Source organism: Leiobunum rupestre, chromosome 5, assembly GCF_980474605.1.
Source record: "Leiobunum rupestre chromosome 5, qqLeiRupe1.1.hap1, whole genome shotgun sequence".
Lineage (NCBI taxonomy): Eukaryota > Metazoa > Arthropoda > Arachnida > Opiliones > Sclerosomatidae > Leiobunum > Leiobunum rupestre.
The window spans coordinates 52694123-52712892 of NC_143388.1; the positions used below are offsets into that span (position 1 = coordinate 52694123).

At 35.1% G+C, this 18770-nt stretch overlaps 1 protein-coding gene across 1 annotated transcript; it reads right to left on the reverse strand.

The window, feature by feature from the left end:
- Positions 1 to 13641: 13641 nt before the first annotated feature.
- On the reverse strand, positions 13642 to 15734 carry LOC149945279 (uncharacterized). Its single transcript, XM_090176482.1, has 3 exons — positions 15596 to 15734; positions 14252 to 15522; positions 13642 to 13683 (listed from the first exon to the last, which is right to left on the reverse strand). Exons 1-3 carry the CDS (start codon positions 15732 to 15734, stop codon positions 13642 to 13644), a joined length of 1452 nt encoding a protein of 483 aa, XP_090032608.1.
- Between the last annotated feature and the right edge of the window lie 3036 nt (positions 15735 to 18770).

Consider the following 18770-nt stretch of genomic DNA (forward strand, 5'->3'; position numbering starts at 1 on the left):
TATTCCCCTGGTTAAGTAACTGTACATAGTGCATAGCAATCTCCTGGGCGGGGCCTTCAATGTTGTATAACCTCTTCTTCTCGTTTTCGTTGTTTAACCAATTAACGATCTCAACGATACTTTCTCCAAGGCTAAGGGAAGATGATGGTAATTGCAAGTCGTGGCCTTTGGTGGGGTGAAAGATATCGGAGCGAGAGAATGATTATAAAATAAGGGAAGGGGGAAAAAAGAGGGAGGTTCGGATTTCAGTCTGGTAACACTTTGCCTGCGATTAAATTCCAAAAATCTTTATTTACGTATTAAAATATATATACATACAATGAACAAATATCAGACTGTAAGGATATTATAGCGCGGGAATTAAAATGCAATACAGTAAATTAGGGCGTGGGTTAATATTATACACTCTACGGAACACAAAATAATAAATGAAAGGGAAATGGAAATCTAATTCTGATTTCCTGTCATTAGCGCGGGACATTCAAATGCTCTGACCACAATTTTTAACATTAAATATTTAGATTACTCACAATTATTTATGGGATCAGTCCCAATTTCTCGGGCGAAAGCCATCGGTTTGTTTAGGCGAGGGAAATGCAAATACTAAATACACTATTCTTAAATAAAACTACAATTAAAAATGCTACAATTAACTTCACTACAATTAAGACTTATATAACAAAATGAAATACACCACACTACGAAAAAAGATTTATACATATATATGGGACAGAAAACAATTCGGAACGACCGTGAAAATAGTGGGACCTCCTAAGGGATAATCTACGGATAAAATGAGCTCTCAAACTCGGGCCTGATTTTATCCTCTTCGGACCATGGCGAGGGAAAAACCCTTTTTGCTTCTTTGTATTTTGGGAATTCTTCCAGTCTTACTGGCTACTACAGATTCTGACCCTAGGTATCTACGGGGGGAGGGAAGGAACGGAAAATTGTACTCATCACTGGTTATTTTCGGCTCGTCAGTTTGCTTTTCTGTGGGACGTTGTAGCACTTCGTTACGGTACGATTGGGGTCCGGATTGCGCAAGATGCTCACACACGTGGTTTTGGTTTCGCGGGCGTGGGATTTGACAGTTCGATTCGATTACGGCACGGGACACGGATTACGGCAAGACATGGACCGGATTACGGCAAGGACGTCCGGATTTCTACGTCGAACTTCAAGACGGGGGCGTTGGCGGGGATGTAGATACGTTAAGGGTTTTGATTCTGGAGTTTCCGGCTAGGCGTTGGAAAGGATCTTTGATGTCGGATGGCTTTGGACCGAAATTTCATAAATTTACAAAATTTGCAGAATTTCCAAATTTTATATGTGATTTGCAAATTTCAATGAGATTTGATAGGGATTTGGAAATTTTAACGAGATTTGATAAGGATTTGGAAATTTTCATGAGATTTGATAGGGATTTTAAAATTTTCATGAGATTTGATCGTAATTGTCATTTTAAAATTTTCACGAGATTTGATCATGATCGCCATTTTAATATTTGATTAATTTGACTGTCTTCGAAAATCTATAGCTCTTTCGAGCTCGGTTCACATTTCTCTCATTATCTCATATCGATTCAAGGGGCTTCAAACCATTTTCGTCAAAGTCTCTAGTGTTAACGCGACTCAAGTCGTGTTCACACTAAACACTTTGAGAAATCGTTTTCGTGACGTAACACCGCCCTTCCAAAGTAGTCCAAAACCGTTTCGAAATCGATTCCAACGTGTGACCAAAGCTTATGAGAAACGCAAATTTTGATTGTAATTAGGAAACTTACTGCAGTTAGATATTTAAATTTGAAATTTCTATAATTTTAATGCAACGAAGCCAGAGTAATTTCTTTAAGGGATATCTAAGCATTTGAATTTCCAAAGGTGTGTTAAGAGGCCAATTTTATTGAATTTACTTAACTAATCAATCTAAAAGTGTATATTACTCGGTTTATTATGACTAAAGGGTAGTATATCAACATTTCGAGATTACCAACATGTCCGGGATTTTACCGCTCGGAGTTTACCGTAATATTCAGGTAGTATTTTTTTCGATAGACAAGAGTGTAACAGTACTTTTAAATTTGTAAATTCTACGAAATATCTTTAATTCTGGACCGAGTGAGAAACAACAAGACGTACGACGGCCAGAATACACACAATCCTTCTAATGTGTTAAGTTTGTTTGAGCTATTCACAGCAACCTGCAACGCCGGTATCACAAGCAATATATATCCACGGTCACACATAATTGTATTTACACTTATTTGTTACTTCTAGTCATACTTTGAAAACATCGAAGATTCCTTCGATCAGTTTCTTACTTATTTGTTACTTCTGATCACACTTATTTATTACGTTGAGTGTCACACTTATTACTTCTGGTCATACGCCGAAAACTAGGTCGATCAGTGTCATACTTAATTGTTACTTCTGGTCATACGCTGCAAGCGCGGCGCACTCTGAACGGCACCACATAAAGCGAAACCACCGAAAATAGTAAATTGGGCAAATGCCCAACTTCTAGGGCTCCGATTTTAAAACTTTATGAATTGATCAATGGCGATGTATGTACATTCGAACGAGATATCATTGACTCTTCTAGCCATAACCGTTGAAGAGATATGCGTGACACGGCGGCATCGGCTACACTGTACGGGAGGGTAATACAAACAAATCCTTAGGATTGTGTGTAAAAACGAGCGAACAACTGAGACAAAAAACAAAAGGGCCAAAATTCAAGGTCGATGTATAGGTGGGTGAAGTAGAACTACGATTTATACAAAAACTATGCTAGACTAAGTTGAGCGCTCGAAGTTGATGGTAGAAATCCCATTTGTTTTACAAATATACATGTATAGTATGTGAACGAACACTAGGTAGATCAAAATGGTAGATCCGAGGGACGACCCCATTGTCCCACCCTATAAAGCCGAGCTCGGATATCTTAGCGAGGGCGAAGAGAATTTCGCTGCGATTTTTGTAAATTTGTAAATTTTGAATATTTCTTAAATTTCCCGTAGAAATTTATGAATTTTCTCAAGATTTGCTAAAATTTCAATTCAAATTTACAAATTTTTGCAAGATTTCATAAAAATTTGCGGAAAACCATCAAATTTCATAAGATTTATTAAATTTGAGGAATTTGTCGGAATCGATAAAAATTTGAAAATTTGCCAAAACATTTGAGAAATTTGAAAAGATTTCCTAAAATTTAATCAGAAATTTGAAATTTGGAAATTTTCAAATCACTGGCGTGTACGAAATTTGATAGTGTCGGCCCCTCGCTTTCGATTCGATAGTACATTATAAACTAGCTGCTAAAAACGGTTTAACCGTTTCAATGCTAGTTTACTAAATGTAGTTCACACGAGCCCTAAATAACAACTAGTATTCGTTAGTACAACGTCGTAACAATATTTGCTACAACAAAATACATGACGGCGGCATATTAAGCATGAACTGTAGTCAGGGACGTCATTAGAATGGGGCAGGGGGAATTGCCCCCCGCCATTTTTGTGAGCCAAAAAGGTCACGAAAAAATTTCATATAACTACATTAGAAAGGTCTTGTTTAATGTTTTGGCTTGAATGCTATTATTTATTTCCTTCTTAAGTAGTTCGGCGATATCCATTTACACTATGCAACTTCAGTGACTTAACACGCGATAGTCTAAACATCGATTTTTTTACATTTTAAGCTGGAAAGTTTTCGCCGTATTGTTTCGTTTGTAGTAGGACTGAGGAACTGTAACCAAAACTGCGGCATTTTAGGTAGTACCTAGGGCTGCAGACTGTAGTCGAAGTAGTGTTTTGTTTAAGAAAATAAAAGACGTAATTTCTTGTAAGTTGTAATTAAATCAAGTTCTGGCCCCGCCTGAAAAATCCAGAAATGTCGTCCCTGACTGTAGTCCAATGGGATTTTGAATATTGCTGTAGTGTCGTTCAGTCACTTTTTCTTCTTCGTGTGTCCTGCTTTATCCGAAAAAGGTGCAAGCGAGTGCTTTCCCCGCCGAAACTCGAGCCGAACCAAAGATAATATATATTTTATCTATATTATCCTTGGCCGAACAAAAGATAATATAACTACGTACCCTAGTTTGGAAATCAAGCTCCTTGCACGTAACGCAGGCTAACTGAGTTCCCGGCAGAAGTCGGAAAAAACTGCCTCAATGGAGCTGGCAGGGCTACCGACATATAGTTAAAACGTTAAGTTTTAGATACCAGATATTTGTGCGTTATATTGTTTTAAAACAATAATGGATCATGCCTGTAGCTCTAAAAATGTTTCTAAACGAAAGAAAACTAAAGGTGAGTAATATAATTTTGGGTTATCTATTGAAATTCCTTATTTCTCACCCAGCTGCTATGGAGCCTGATTTTTCCGACTTCCGGCGCGAACTCAGTAAAGGCCTCACGAGAAAACAGGCTATCGAGAAACGCCGAGATTTCGAATCTAGGGTACGTAGTTATATTATCTTTGGCCGAACCCTCTTCGCAAGGACGTATATAAGGGGGGGGGGTTTAGGGGGTTCAAACACCCCCCTTAGGACTCGATTCCTTTCTTACGAAACGAGCGCAATATTAAGAAATAAACAGTAAGACGTAAAAATGAATTGAAATATCCGCAACGCAGCACAGTAAAATATATTAATACATTAAATATATTAATAGGATCATTAACTAAATATGTTTTAGGACTAACTTGTACATGTTATAACTAAATAAAGAACAGAGAACCACTGTTGTACAATAAACTTTAAAACTTTATTAAAAAGCTATGCTACGGCCGTTTCGGCGCTAAAACTGGCGACGTCGTCAGGCAAAACTAATCTAGATACAATTTTTGGCCGAGAGTTATTGAGAGAAACAATGTAAACACGGTTCGAGTGTAGGCACAAGAATAACAACAATACATTTTATACCAAAGCAATATTCCCCTGGTTAAGTAACTGTACATAGTGCATAGCAATCTCCTGGGCGGGGCCTTCAATGTTGTATAACCTCTTCTTCTCGTTTTCGTTGTTTAACCAATTAACGATCTCAACGATACTTTCTCCAAGGCTAAGGGAAGATGATGGTAATTGCAAGTCGTGGCCTTTGGTGGGGTGAAAGATATCGGAGCGAGAGAATGATTATAAAATAAGGGAAGGGGGAAAAAAGAGGGAGGTTCGGATTTCAGTCTGGTAACACTTTGCCTGCGATTAAATTCCAAAAATCTTTATTTACGTATTAAAATATATATACATACAATGAACAAATATCAGACTGTAAGGATATTATAGCGCGGGAATTAAAATGCAATACAGTAAATTAGGGCGTGGGTTAATATTATACACTCTACGGAACACAAAATAATAAATGAAAGGGAAATGGAAATCTAATTCTGATTTCCTGTCATTAGCGCGGGACATTCAAATGCTCTGACCACAATTTTTAACATTAAATATTTAGATTACTCACAATTATTTATGGGATCAGTCCCAATTTCTCGGGCGAAAGCCATCGGTTTGTTTAGGCGAGGGAAATGCAAATACTAAATACACTATTCTTAAATAAAACTACAATTAAAAATGCTACAATTAACTTCACTACAATTAAGACTTATATAACAAAATGAAATACACCACACTACGAAAAAAGATTTATACATATATATGGGACAGAAAACAATTCGGAACGACCGTGAAAATAGTGGGACCTCCTAAGGGATAATCTACGGATAAAATGAGCTCTCAAACTCGGGCCTGATTTTATCCTCTTCGGACCATGGCGAGGGAAAAACCCTTTTTGCTTCTTTGTATTTTGGGAATTCTTCCAGTCTTACTGGCTACTACAGATTCTGACCCTAGGTATCTACGGGGGGAGGGAAGGAACGGAAAATTGTACTCATCACTGGTTATTTTCGGCTCGTCAGTTTGCTTTTCTGTGGGACGTTGTAGCACTTCGTTACGGTACGATTGGGGTCCGGATTGCGCAAGATGCTCACACACGTGGTTTTGGTTTCGCGGGCGTGGGATTTGACAGTTCGATTCGATTACGGCACGGGACACGGATTACGGCAAGACATGGACCGGATTACGGCAAGGACGTCCGGATTTCTACGTCGAACTTCAAGACGGGGGCGTTGGCGGGGATGTAGATACGTTAAGGGTTTTGATTCTGGAGTTTCCGGCTAGGCGTTGGAAAGGATCTTTGATGTCGGATGGCTTTGGATGGAATCAGCTGATTGGTTTTAATGGGCAATTTGGTTTATCGCCATGGAATTGCGAGGGCCTGGTCCGGTGAGGCGAGGGTGATCTGGGTCCCTTTCTTTCCGGACTTCTAGCGGCGGTACATCATGGGTCCCGCTGGACTTCCGGGTAGCTTATTCGTCTTGTTCCTTTTTCATTCCGGTTCGCAATGTCTTTTTTCGGTCTTGTTCCTCGGTTTTGTTTAACGGATATGGGGCGGAGTTCAAATAAAAATAATTGGTGACTTCCCTTTTTCCAGTGGTCATTGGCTGGTTGGTTTCACGTGGTTGCGGGGGTTTCAGAGGTCTTTCCATTACTTTTGTTTTTGAAGAAAACATCCGGGGTTGAAATTCGGCCCTTGACAACGGATATAAGCGGGGGTATCGGTTTCTATCTTGGAGTAGGCCAAACTCGCTTCTCTGGTCTCTTTAGGGTTACCTGGAAGCCTGAACGGAGAATAGCCACTCGGAAATATCTCCATGGAGTCGCGGTCCGCTGAGGGTATTGAGAAGTTAAAGTAGACCTTGCCCGGGCGCACCTCGTGATTGTTGAAGGTCTTTTTTGCGTCCGCGCCAGCAAGTCTACGTACGTTGGGAAATACTGAGCCACGAAGAGGAAAGCTTTTAATTAGCACCACCTTGGCGACGGATTAAATATTAGCCTTGTGGAAGGCGGGGATTTAGTTTATAATTTATTTGACCTATACTATTTAAATGATCGACTTAAATTTATGTTTAAGGGCGAGGGTAGATCATTTGCTATGATCCGTATAAATTTCACTTAATTCCAACAGATCGTTCCGAAGTTATTTAATTTTAAGTTTAATGTTAATTGTAAATTAATTTAGTCAATTTAGGATAATTTTTATCGGTTGGGGGTGACGATTTCCGTTCTTTTGATGTATCGAGCGTATTGATTAATTAACCATTACTATAAAAAAAGGGGGCTTTTAACATAAATATTTTAACAAGATGGTCAAAACCAGTAATTTTCTAGAAGGCGGGGATTTTTATATATCAGCAATTATGCAGCGTAAGTAAATACCACTAGTAACAAAAGGAAATAAAAAAAATAGGTATGTCTGAGGAGAAGGTGAACCTGAAGGGTTACAGTTGTTAATAAGTCGATTAGCAATTTTTAATTTCACAATTTTTATAGACTCTCTAATGTTCAATTTTATTGGGTTGTTTTCTTTGGAGATTAGTTTTGCATTATTGGTGTCTATAGTGTGTGAAACCCCCCGAACATGTTCAACAATGGCTTTGGGCCTTTTTAGTCTAAGATCCGCATTGTGGTTGCTCTTTAGATTGCTATACGTATCGTCATTTAGAGTTTCGTCAACCGCTTTTTCCTATTCACCTTTATCCAAAATGATTGTACAACCCCCTTTGTCTGCTTTACATATTATAATTGACTTATCATTTTTCAGAGACTTGAGAGCTGGAAAAACACAGATCGAACCAAAATAGCCCAAACTTAACACCAGGTGAATTTGCAGCTCTCAAGTCTCTGATAAGTCAATTATAATCTGTAAAGCAGACAAAGGAGGGTGTACAGTCATTTTGGATAAAGGTGAATATGAAAAAGCGGTTGACGAAACTCTAAATGACGATACGTATAGCAAGCTAAAGAGCAACCCTATAAATAGTTTTCACAACAAAGTTAAGAGTACGGTGAAAAGTTGCCTACACCTAAACAATAAGGAACAGGAAGCGCTAATACCCTCCAAGTTTATAGCCCCCAGATTCTACCTATCGCCAAAAATACACAAAGAAGTACTAAAGTTTAAACCGATTGTCCCGAACATCAACTGTTCATCGGAACGCATCGCAAAATGCATCGTCAAATGCTTCGGATATTTAGTAAATAAACATAAATATACTGTAAAAAATTCTGAAGAACTTATACAAGATCTAAAGAAATCGGGTTCTAGCTAAATGGAAACATAGTGTAAGCGATTTACACTATATTCCTCGACTACTTAAACTCACAAAACCTTAATATAAAATTCACAGTAGAAGTGGAGTTAGGGGGTAAAATTCCATTCTTAGATACCCTAATTCAGAAGAACGACACATCGTTTACCACGACCGTCTTTAGAAAACCTTTTGCAATAGTAGCACCACCACACTACAAATAAACACATCCCTTCTCTCAGAAAAAATCTGCGTTTCTCTCATACGTTGAAAGAGCGTTTAACATTTGTAGCGAAAAATTGGAATATAACCACGAAATTAATTTCATTAGAATGGTAGCACTTAATAGGGGTTTTGATTTAAATTTCGTCAATAAGATCATTTATTTTGTACAAAATAAAGCCGAAACCTTGAACCACACCAAGCTCAAACCGTTTGATAAGAAGGACAACTTCAGAATATTACCCTATAGCAAACTCACAGAAAAAATAGGCCACCTGTGTAAAAATAATCACGTTAAACCGATTTTCAAACCCCTTAACAAGATTGGAAATTATTTGCCAACTAGAAAAGACACAGTAGATAAGGCTGACCAGAGTGGAATCTATTTACTATCATGCAGTTGCTCAATGGGCTACGTAGGCCAAACGAAACGTTGCCTATCAGCCAGATTAAAGGAACACAATGCGGATCTTAGACTAAAAAGGCCCAAAGCCATTGTTGAACATGTTCGGGGGGTTTCACACACCATAGACACCAATAATGCAAAACTAATCTCCAAAGAAAACAACCCAATAAAATTGAACATTAGAGAGTCTATAGAAATTGTGAAATTAAAAATTGCTAATCGACTTATTAACAACATTGATGTCCCCGCGCAGGAGATTGCTATGCACTATGTACAGTTACTTAACCAGGGGAATATTGCTTTGGTATAAAATGTATTGTTGTTATTCTTGTGCCTACACTCGAACCGTGTTTACTCTGTTTCTCTCAATAACTCTCGGCCATTAGTTTTGCCTGACGACGTCGCCAGTTTTAGCGCCGAAACGGCCGTAGCATAGCTTTTTAATTAAGTTTTAAAGTTTATTGTACAACAGTGGTTCTCTGTTCTTTATTTAGGATCATTAATATTATAATTTTCTCGCAAATGTATTAAAAAACTTCGTTTGATACACATGCGGAAATGCCATTGTCACTCGTCCCAAAGTCTAGCCAGTACTTTAAATATGCGTTATTGAACTTATTGCTAACGAAAAATTTCGCTCTCGCTACTCTCGCAATTTCATCTGGTTGTGTAATAACTCGTCCCCCCCCCCTTAGACTTTCTATATCTACGTGCTTGCCTCTTCGCATTGCTTCGTGAACCAGCGCGTAGAAATAAATATGTTAAATCGAAATCTTAAATCGGGCAACGATTTTAAAAAGGAACGTCTAAAAAGGCTACAGGTAATTAAGTATTTTTTCTGTGCCCCGCCAGCAGTTCAAAAATTTTAGGCCTATTTTAGGGGCCTCTAAATGTTTAAAAAAATTGCCTCTGGGGCCTCCAAATGTGATTTTAAAATTTAATTTATTTTTAAAAATTGGTCATCAAGGAAAGCAGCAAAAAAAAACCACCTGTTCGCCTCAGTGATAACTTAGCTCCAACCAACACAATAAACATAAGCTTAGTTTCTAGGAATTCTACAAAAGGGGGCATAAAGTGAGAAACTGGATTTCTTTAATACGACTTAAACCTTTGCAACGCTTAAACGAAGGGAAATCCCCGCGGAGCTGAAGTCGAAGAGTAAAGCGTCGTACCAGTCACTACTTTGAATAGAGAGCGTCCTGGGGATTAGGGTTTTTTCTTTTTTACACTTTGTCCCCAAAATCACGTGATATCAGTGACCACTGATCGTAGAGAAAGGACCTAGACCTTCGGTGGTCGGACTTGTCCCAGAAAACGCGCGTTTCTTCATTTCGTTTTCTGCTCCTGAACAAACAGGTAGTTCTCAATTTCGATTCTCTCCCAGTCTCATTTTTCCAAAGTCTCTTCAGAGACTAACTTTGCCAAACAGCCTTTTTAAAGGCAGCAGGCTATTTAGCTGTTTTAAGCTAATTTTTAAACAGCCTTTTCAAGGCTAATTAGCTATTCTAGCGAAATTATTCAAAAAGCCTTTTCAAGGCTAATTAGCTATTCTAGCTAAATTATTCAAAAAGCCTTTTTCAAGGCTAATTAGCTATTCTAGCTAAATTATTCAAAAAGCCTTTTTCAAGGCTAATTAGCTTTCTTAGCTAAATTATTCAAAAAGCCATTTTCAAGGCTAATTAGCTATTCTAAAAAAAATATGCAATCAGCTTTTTTCAGGGCTTTGATATAGCTGGTATTATTAAAAAGTCTGTTTGAAGACTGCATAGCTTTAACTAAGCTTTATTTTCATAAACCTTTTTAAGGTTATTTCGCTTTTAGTAAATAATAGTAGCATTTTGAAATATGAGTACCAGAAAATTTTTATCTGGGTCCCAAAAACGAGAAAAACGGAAAAGGGAAGATAGTTTCGTTAGTAGTCAGAAAGGTGCAATGGAACGTTTTTTGAAATCGTCGGCGCAAAGATTGCCTTCCAGTTCAGCCTAAACTAAATCCTTTTCCTAAAAGATTAATTGGCGGTAAAAATCGAGGTTGCAATTCTTCTTGGTATGACAAATATCAAATGATTGAATATTCAGTTACAAAGGATGCAGTGTATTGTTTTTGTTGCCGTCATTTTTTAGGCAGTAGAAACACTGCAATTCTAAAGGGATTTTCGGATTGGAAAAACATGGGGAGACAATTCGAAGAACACTTCACTTCCAACAAATCTTCTCACCAACTAGCCTACAAAATGTACTTAGACTACATGGAATCCAAATCCCGTGGATCAATAGTTTATCAGGTTAACGATCACCACACGGTTAGAAAAAAGGGTTTCTTAGGGGTTTGATATGGATTGAAAATGGTTTTAAAATGGTTTAAGCCGTTATTTTAAACCCTTACAGTTGATTGTAGACATACTGAATGGTTTCAAAAAGGTTTACATATTTAACGCAAACCCTTGATGCTACTTTGAAAACCCTTTAGTGTCCGATTTAATACCATCTCTAGAAAAAGGTAATATTTTTTTGCGTTTTTAAACCCTTGAAGTTTAAAATTATTTCGCTCCATCTACGAAAAAATTAGAATATAATTAAATTATGAAATATCATTAAATTAATTATAATTAATTTGTAATAAATCAGACGAGGTTAAATTTGAATAATATTTTTTTGTCCGACTATTTTAAAATTAATATGATTTTAGATAACAGGTGTCACTACTCGAGAATAGAAGTTACCATGGTTTTAGACGCATAAAAGCATTAAATTTGCGATATCGCAAGTAGAGTGGCCTAATATCTTTATTTCTTGATTTTGTTTAAGTCATTTATGATTGTGTTAATACGGTTAATAAGGATTTTATTTAATTTTATTTTATTTTACTTAATTATTTATTTCAACATACATGCTTTTTATAATTATATATTTTTTTAAAACTTATATTAGTTTTGTCAATGCTGACTAAACAAAAATTATCTTCCATAATAATAACATAACATTCAAAACATTTAGCTCTTCCGCAAGTCAATTCTATTTTGGGTGCGTTTTAATTGAAGTAAAATGATTAAATCATGGTTATCAAGATTAAAAAATCTAATCACGATTTAATCAATGTAACCACGATTTAAACGAGAATTAATAATTTAATTATTTGTCTAATAGAATTATCGTTCTAACCGTTTCTAATCGGGATTCATTCATTCTAATCAGATTGAATCATTTTAATCAAGATCTAATCATTTAATCATTATGAAATCAGATTTAAACATTCTAATCACGACTAGACGTGATTTAATCAATATAATCGAATTTAATCACAAATATCACGATTAAATCGGATTTAATCTTCCGAGGGTTGCGTCGTTGTTTTATTTTATACAAAGCATAATTAAAAGCTGGTAAAGAACCGCATTGTTTTGAAGAGATGCTCGTTTGTTTGTTTGAATTTGCAAATGACTATACGTTATGGGCAGCCCCACCTTCATTAATATTTTTTTAAAAATGCATAAATACGATGATCGAAAAATTATCTTGTAAATATATAAGTTGACCACTTTCGAGGGGGGGGGGGGTGCGCATTCGGAGATTGCGCAGAAAATTATCCCAAAACAAAAAAAAACATTCTTCTCTATTTTCCGTATCTCCCCACCTGTCACCCGAAGGTTTTCTTTCCGAACTTCTCAGTGGACTTTAGACCACGGGGACAATTTTCTAACTCCTTCCCCCGGCCCCTTTCATTTCGTGAATCTACTGGAAGTCGGGAAGGGGAGACAGGAGGGTAAATTCTATTGAGAAGGAATTTCACCACGAAAGGTTCTTCCAATTGCTGTTATAGTTCTTGGTACACTTATTTAGGGGGATTTTGCTGGGGGCGTTAATATTGAGTTTACCCCCTTAACACGAATTCTCCATAACATGGGACCAAAGACCCAAGCCTAGACCCCCCGGTTTTTCCAAGTATTGGCCTACTAGTGGGTATCTAAAAAGAGGGGTTGAAAAGACCGCGAAAAAGAGTGTACATCGAACAACTATTTCCCTCTGTTTATGGCCTTTCCTCGCTAACTGTATTGTACTATTTACTATAAGGAGAAGCTACGCGTTTCACCCCAACTTATCAGCGCAAATGCGCAATACTCTCGGTTTCGAACACAATGAGTCACGGCTGAGCGTTTCTCAAAGCAAATTCTTACCCGGAAATAATATATTTTACAAGAAATCATTCTAAACTAGAATCAAAGAATTAAATAATTTGGTAATTAAATTTAGTAATTAAATATCATCAGTTAATATAAGTTTTCAATGAATAATAGCTATTTAAAATTAATTTCAGTAACATACTTAAAATTCTTTATACATTTAAAAACTTATAATATTCTAAAGCAATTATATAATTTTATCAAAAATTTATATAAGCTAATACCCAAGGCACAATTTATTTTTTATCTATAGAAAAGCTTTAACTTTCATAGAAGGAAAAATATTTTTTTTTGTAATTTTTATTATACTACATATTAAAAAAAATACATTTAACAACCACGTAAACTTTTTGGTTTATTATATAATCATCGTGCAATTCGTAGTATTTTTCAGTACCGGCTCTCAGAATGGCCCACTCGTCCGATTCGTTCATTTTTAATTCGTACGCGTGTAATTTATTGTTAAACAGAAGAACATTTCTAACCAAACCACCAAGAAATACATCTCCGTTTATAGAAATAATATACTGAATTTTAAAAAATTTGGTTACTTTGTTATTCTCGTAATTAATAGCATCCACTCCTATACATTACATTTTCGTAAATCACGCGTTTAACAAGGCAAATTCGATCGGGGAATTCACTTAAAAGGGTTTGAAAGCTTATTGGAAAGCTAATCTTTTCAACTAATTGACTAGATGATGTTTCCTGAATTCCTTCAGAATTTTCTGATAATGTATTGTAACATTGATAGAATTGGTGTCTTTCACTTAAAGTTTTAGTAATGTTGATAAAGTTGTGTGAAGCGAGAGATAAAGTTTTAAAATAGTAGTGTTTACTTTCAAATCTCATACAAGATACGTGACTAAGTGGACCGTACAAGGATATGCTTCTAGCATAATGAATTAAGTAATGATATTTGGGCGTTAATTTTTTTGGACCAAATATTTTACTCGAATGAATTAAAAAACCTTCAATTTTGGAAACAAGTTGGGGAATGACGACTTTGGGTAATGAGGGGGCGTATATATAGTCACATATTTCTCGCAATTTAAGGTAAACCTTCCATGTTCCGTCGTCATTTGCCGGGACGTAATCATAAAAAATTAATGGCAGAAACCTAAAGAGACAATACATTTCACTGGCCGATCCTTTAAATTTATTATCTCCTACAACAGCTGGTCGAGTCTGAGTTTGAGGCCTATTTACTTCAGTTTTACCAAATTTAAAGCTTTGAATTTTTTCGTTGAAAATTTCAACTGTAAGTTTCTTTGAAGAAATCCAGCTTTTAATCACCTCTTTAATTACTGAAGGAATAACTCCTTCTTTTAAATCATGCATTGGGTCTGGAGTTAACTGTTTAGTTAAATCGAAGCCTCGAATTTTCATAAGTGGGCTTTCATTTTTAACACCATACGTTGAGCAATCTCTATCGTCTAAAGCTATATTTCTCAAATGGTATTTATGCCTGGGAAGTGTACGTAGAGTAACGTCTTTTTCATTTGTTTTTGTCGCGATTTCTGTGTAGTCAATCATGCAAAATCTGCAAATACGACCGCTACTGAAACTCGCTATTAGGCCAGCTAGTTTGTGTAAACCTAAATTATCCCCCGAGAATATTGAAGCAAACACTTTAACATTTAAATTTAGGCATTTTAAAAACACTCCATTTTCTTGCATTAAATTTAAGTCGTAAATTAAAGGCTCCATCACTTCCTGTAATCCGTATTTATCAATATCTTTGGATTTCGCTAAAAACACGAGATGTATATCGCTATATTTCGATTTGTGTTTAGATTTTCTGTTTAGGATTGAAAAATAGCAGCCTAATATTTTGTTTTGTCCCCTTTTTGACCCCAAGGGATTGCAAAGCTCGAACTCGTCCATATAAATCTGAAGCTGTAAGGTCCACGGCGATAATCGTTTTTGGCTATTCACCATATGAGATATTTCCGACTGTAAAAAATGGGATATAACGTTTGAGTTTTGATTAAATTCCTCGTGTTTCAGGTGTTCGTCTGATGTCGCATAAATTTTTTCCAAAACTTTTGGAACTGGCACATAATGAAAATGTGAGTTAGCTCCTTGATATTGGGTCTCAGTGAAAGTGAACTGAACCGGTTCTACCATAGCCAACTTGTTTTTGCACAGCATTTTTATTTTATAACTTGAACCTACACTTTCGAAAGCGTCCTGAACATCGTGAATCACACACTCTAAATCCGATACGTTTAGATCAACGTTTTTATTTTTAAACACGGTCTTTGCCTTTTCGAAAAGGACGTTTAAAATCTGAATTGAAAAGTCCAAGAGGTCGTTACATAGATTTTCGATAACGGTAACTGGGAGTCGATGTTTTTCGCGATATTTCAATAGCATCTTCAATATAAAATTTTGAATATCAATAGTTTTAATTTGATTTTCATTTTCGGCTAATTGGTCAAGGTCATCTGGATTTTCCAATATTTCAACTTCTGGTGGTACCAACCCGTCATTTAGAGCATCATCTACCTCCATTTGATTTGGCATATCAATATTTGGATCTGCAACATTCGGTCGCTCTCCAACTAAAAACGCGTTTTCATGTTTCAAGTTGACGTGTTTTCTAAATGATTCCACTTTTTTAAATGACCGTCCCACATCCTTCAAATCCACAAATTACATTAAAGTTGGCATCATTTTCGTGCTTGTATCGCATGTGAGTCAAAAGACGTGCAAACGTTCTAGTATACGCAACGCATTTAGGACAGCGGTATAGTTTTGTTCCAGGAAGATCCATATTGCACAATATAATGAAATGCGGTAAGTGTGGAGAACTGCGCGTAAATTTAAATAAATCTAAATTTGTACATTTAAACTAGTTACTAATTTTTTTTAACCATAAATCATGTTTAAAACTCCATATAGTTTGTTGTATATTTCCCGACAAGTTATTTCCATACAGTAGTGCAGTTGACGCTAAAGAACTAGCTAGAGATAAGACGATAATTGGTGAGAGACGGCCCCCGAGATGAATAGAACGGTACAGTGCGTAGCAGGCAAGCATCGGAAAGAAGAGCTACTAAGAGCGGGGGGGGGGGGGGGTGATATAGCTTTTTTGTATTGCGAATGGAAAAAACCCAACGACGAGTCGACGAAATTCACGGAAGACGCGGCCACTGCGCACGAAACTTTTTACTCGTGTTATAGTGTTGTGGGATTTTTTGCCTAAAGTATTTGAAACTCTTTACTCGTGTTAGTGTTGTGGTATTTTGGGTCTAAAATATTAAATCTGCATGTATTGAAACTAGCAAACATGTCCGGGTCAAGTACGTTAAACCCGGTTACGTGTTTGTTATCATTTGGGGAGAGGAAAAGAAAAATCGTTTTAAACGAGCCTACACTGGACGGATTAAAGACTAAATTAGAAATTGACAAGTCTTTAAATGGATTTAAAGGACCTGATTTATTATACTTAGTAAGTTCATTATTTGGTAATTATTTCATCATTTTATTTTAGTTTATTAATTTGTTTATGATATTTTTCATGTACTCCAAAACTTTCCATTTAAGATACCAGATGAATTATTTAACACTGATGTTGAGATAGACGATTTGTCAGTGATTAAAGACAAAACGATTATTAATGTTAAATTGGCGGTGAGAAAAATATTTATTTTAATATAATATAATATAACATGATTATTCATTTTTTTATAAAAATTTATAGAATGTAAATATGAGATTAATCTATATAAAGTTTTCCAATTTTAATTTCAGGGTGAAACAGCCAAAAAACGCAGAACAAATAGCTACTCAGATTCAAGTTCTAAAGATTTGTTTGATATAAGCAGTACTACTTCTGAAAACAATTCCGACACTCCTGAGACTAACAAATCAAATGAACCATGTCAAGATGAAACCAAACCTGAAGATAACACAAATCTAAAAATTTTGTTCAAATTTCACTTCGAATTTTTAAAATGAGCCACTTCGATAAATGCCCTTTACTACTATATTAAATTGCGCTATTTCTATTTTTGGCGTTAAAGGACCCTCAGGTTCTCAATAGACTTATTTCGCACTCATTTAAAAATAATGCTTTCTAAAAATCAAGTATTACCGATTCCATTAACTTTATACTAAAAAGCAATGATGTATCTGATTGAAAATTTTCAACCCAATTTATTTTACTATTGGTTATTTTTGGTACTTGTATGTTGTTAATTATTCAAATCGTATGTATTATATTAGGTCGTTTATCGTATTGTAAAATCAAATTAAAAATAATGATAGAGAAAATTAATTCAATACTATAATTTAAAATTAAAATGAACTTAATAGACATTTTCCTACCAAAAACTTGCAATTACTATAATTAATATTTTGTTTCAAAAACTAATTACAATGTCACTTTCTGTCATAAAATTAAAAAAAAATTGGTACCCAGTGGTAAATTGGGTGGCGTCAATTAATTTTTGTAGCGAAATATTTTTTTCCTATTTTTGTCATTTTTTGAAAATCTTTACACTTTGATGAATTATTTTTAGTCTAGAACTAAAAATTTTTTTTTTATATTTTAAAATCTTTTGCCCGTATGATAAAATATTGTTAAATTTAATAATAATTTACAAGTTCACTCACTTAAGCTACTATTCACTATTAAATTTATATTTAATATATAATCATATTTTAAATAATTTTTGATATTAACCTGTCTAACATAGTTTTATACCAATAGTCACCAAATGTAAGAGAATGAATGAGTTTGAATTAATAGAGAGCCAGCCAAATTTGTTCTTTTTTAGAGATTCAAATGATTGATTACTTAAAATTTATTGTTTTTTTTAATAGGATTATTAATAATGAAAAAGAAAGCATTCCCAATCCGTGCAAATTTAGTTTTGGTTATGAATATCAAGTTCCAAAACTTCCTGAGGAAGCAAGTAATCGTGATAAATATTTAGCTTTATCTGATGACAAAAGAGAATTATTAAACAAAGAGGTTCTCCAGGTTATTGCTAACAATCTGATGCACCAATACTCCTTGTAAGTAAATGATTATAATAAAACATTTATTTCAGCTTGGCTTGGATTCTTTTTATTTTAATTTTCTACTGCTCATTAATACTAATTGCATAGTGTTATTTAATTGTTGAAAGACCATGTTTTTAAATAACAAATCTTAAGTTGATCTTTTTAACTTATTATATTTTATATATTTCGCCTTGTTGAATGCATTTTTAGAAAGTTATGAGTATTATTTTACTCTAAATTAATTTCCTTTAACTTTAAGGTATCCACCTTCATGGGTTGTTATTGCTAAAAAAATTGTACGAGAATATCCACATTTGGGTGATGAACCAGGCGCAGGATACGGATACGTAGGTTTAATCTATTAAATGACCATTTGAAGTATTAACAAAATACCAATCTAAATAAATTTTTAGGAAGGTTGGAGAAGTAAACTTAGGGGCCAATTCAAAAACTTTAGGCAGAAGTTACCTAATGATCTGACCGTTAAGAAAAAGAAAATACAATTTGGAAAAGGGACCTGGAAAAAGCTTCCCACAGAGCAGCTGGAAACAGAAACTACTGTTATGCGCTTCGAAATTCCAGTAATCACTTAAGCTTTTTATTTACCGGTTTTATATTCTAACCAAAGTGTCAGATTTAACGCAGTTACAAAAATTGAAAAAATATTAATTATATTTCTTTCTACATATAAGTTAATTTCAAAAGCTGTAATCTTAAAGAAAATTGGTCTTGCATATAGCTTTTTTATATATTTACGATCATGACATTAAAAATATGACTAATTTTGTTATTAGGACGA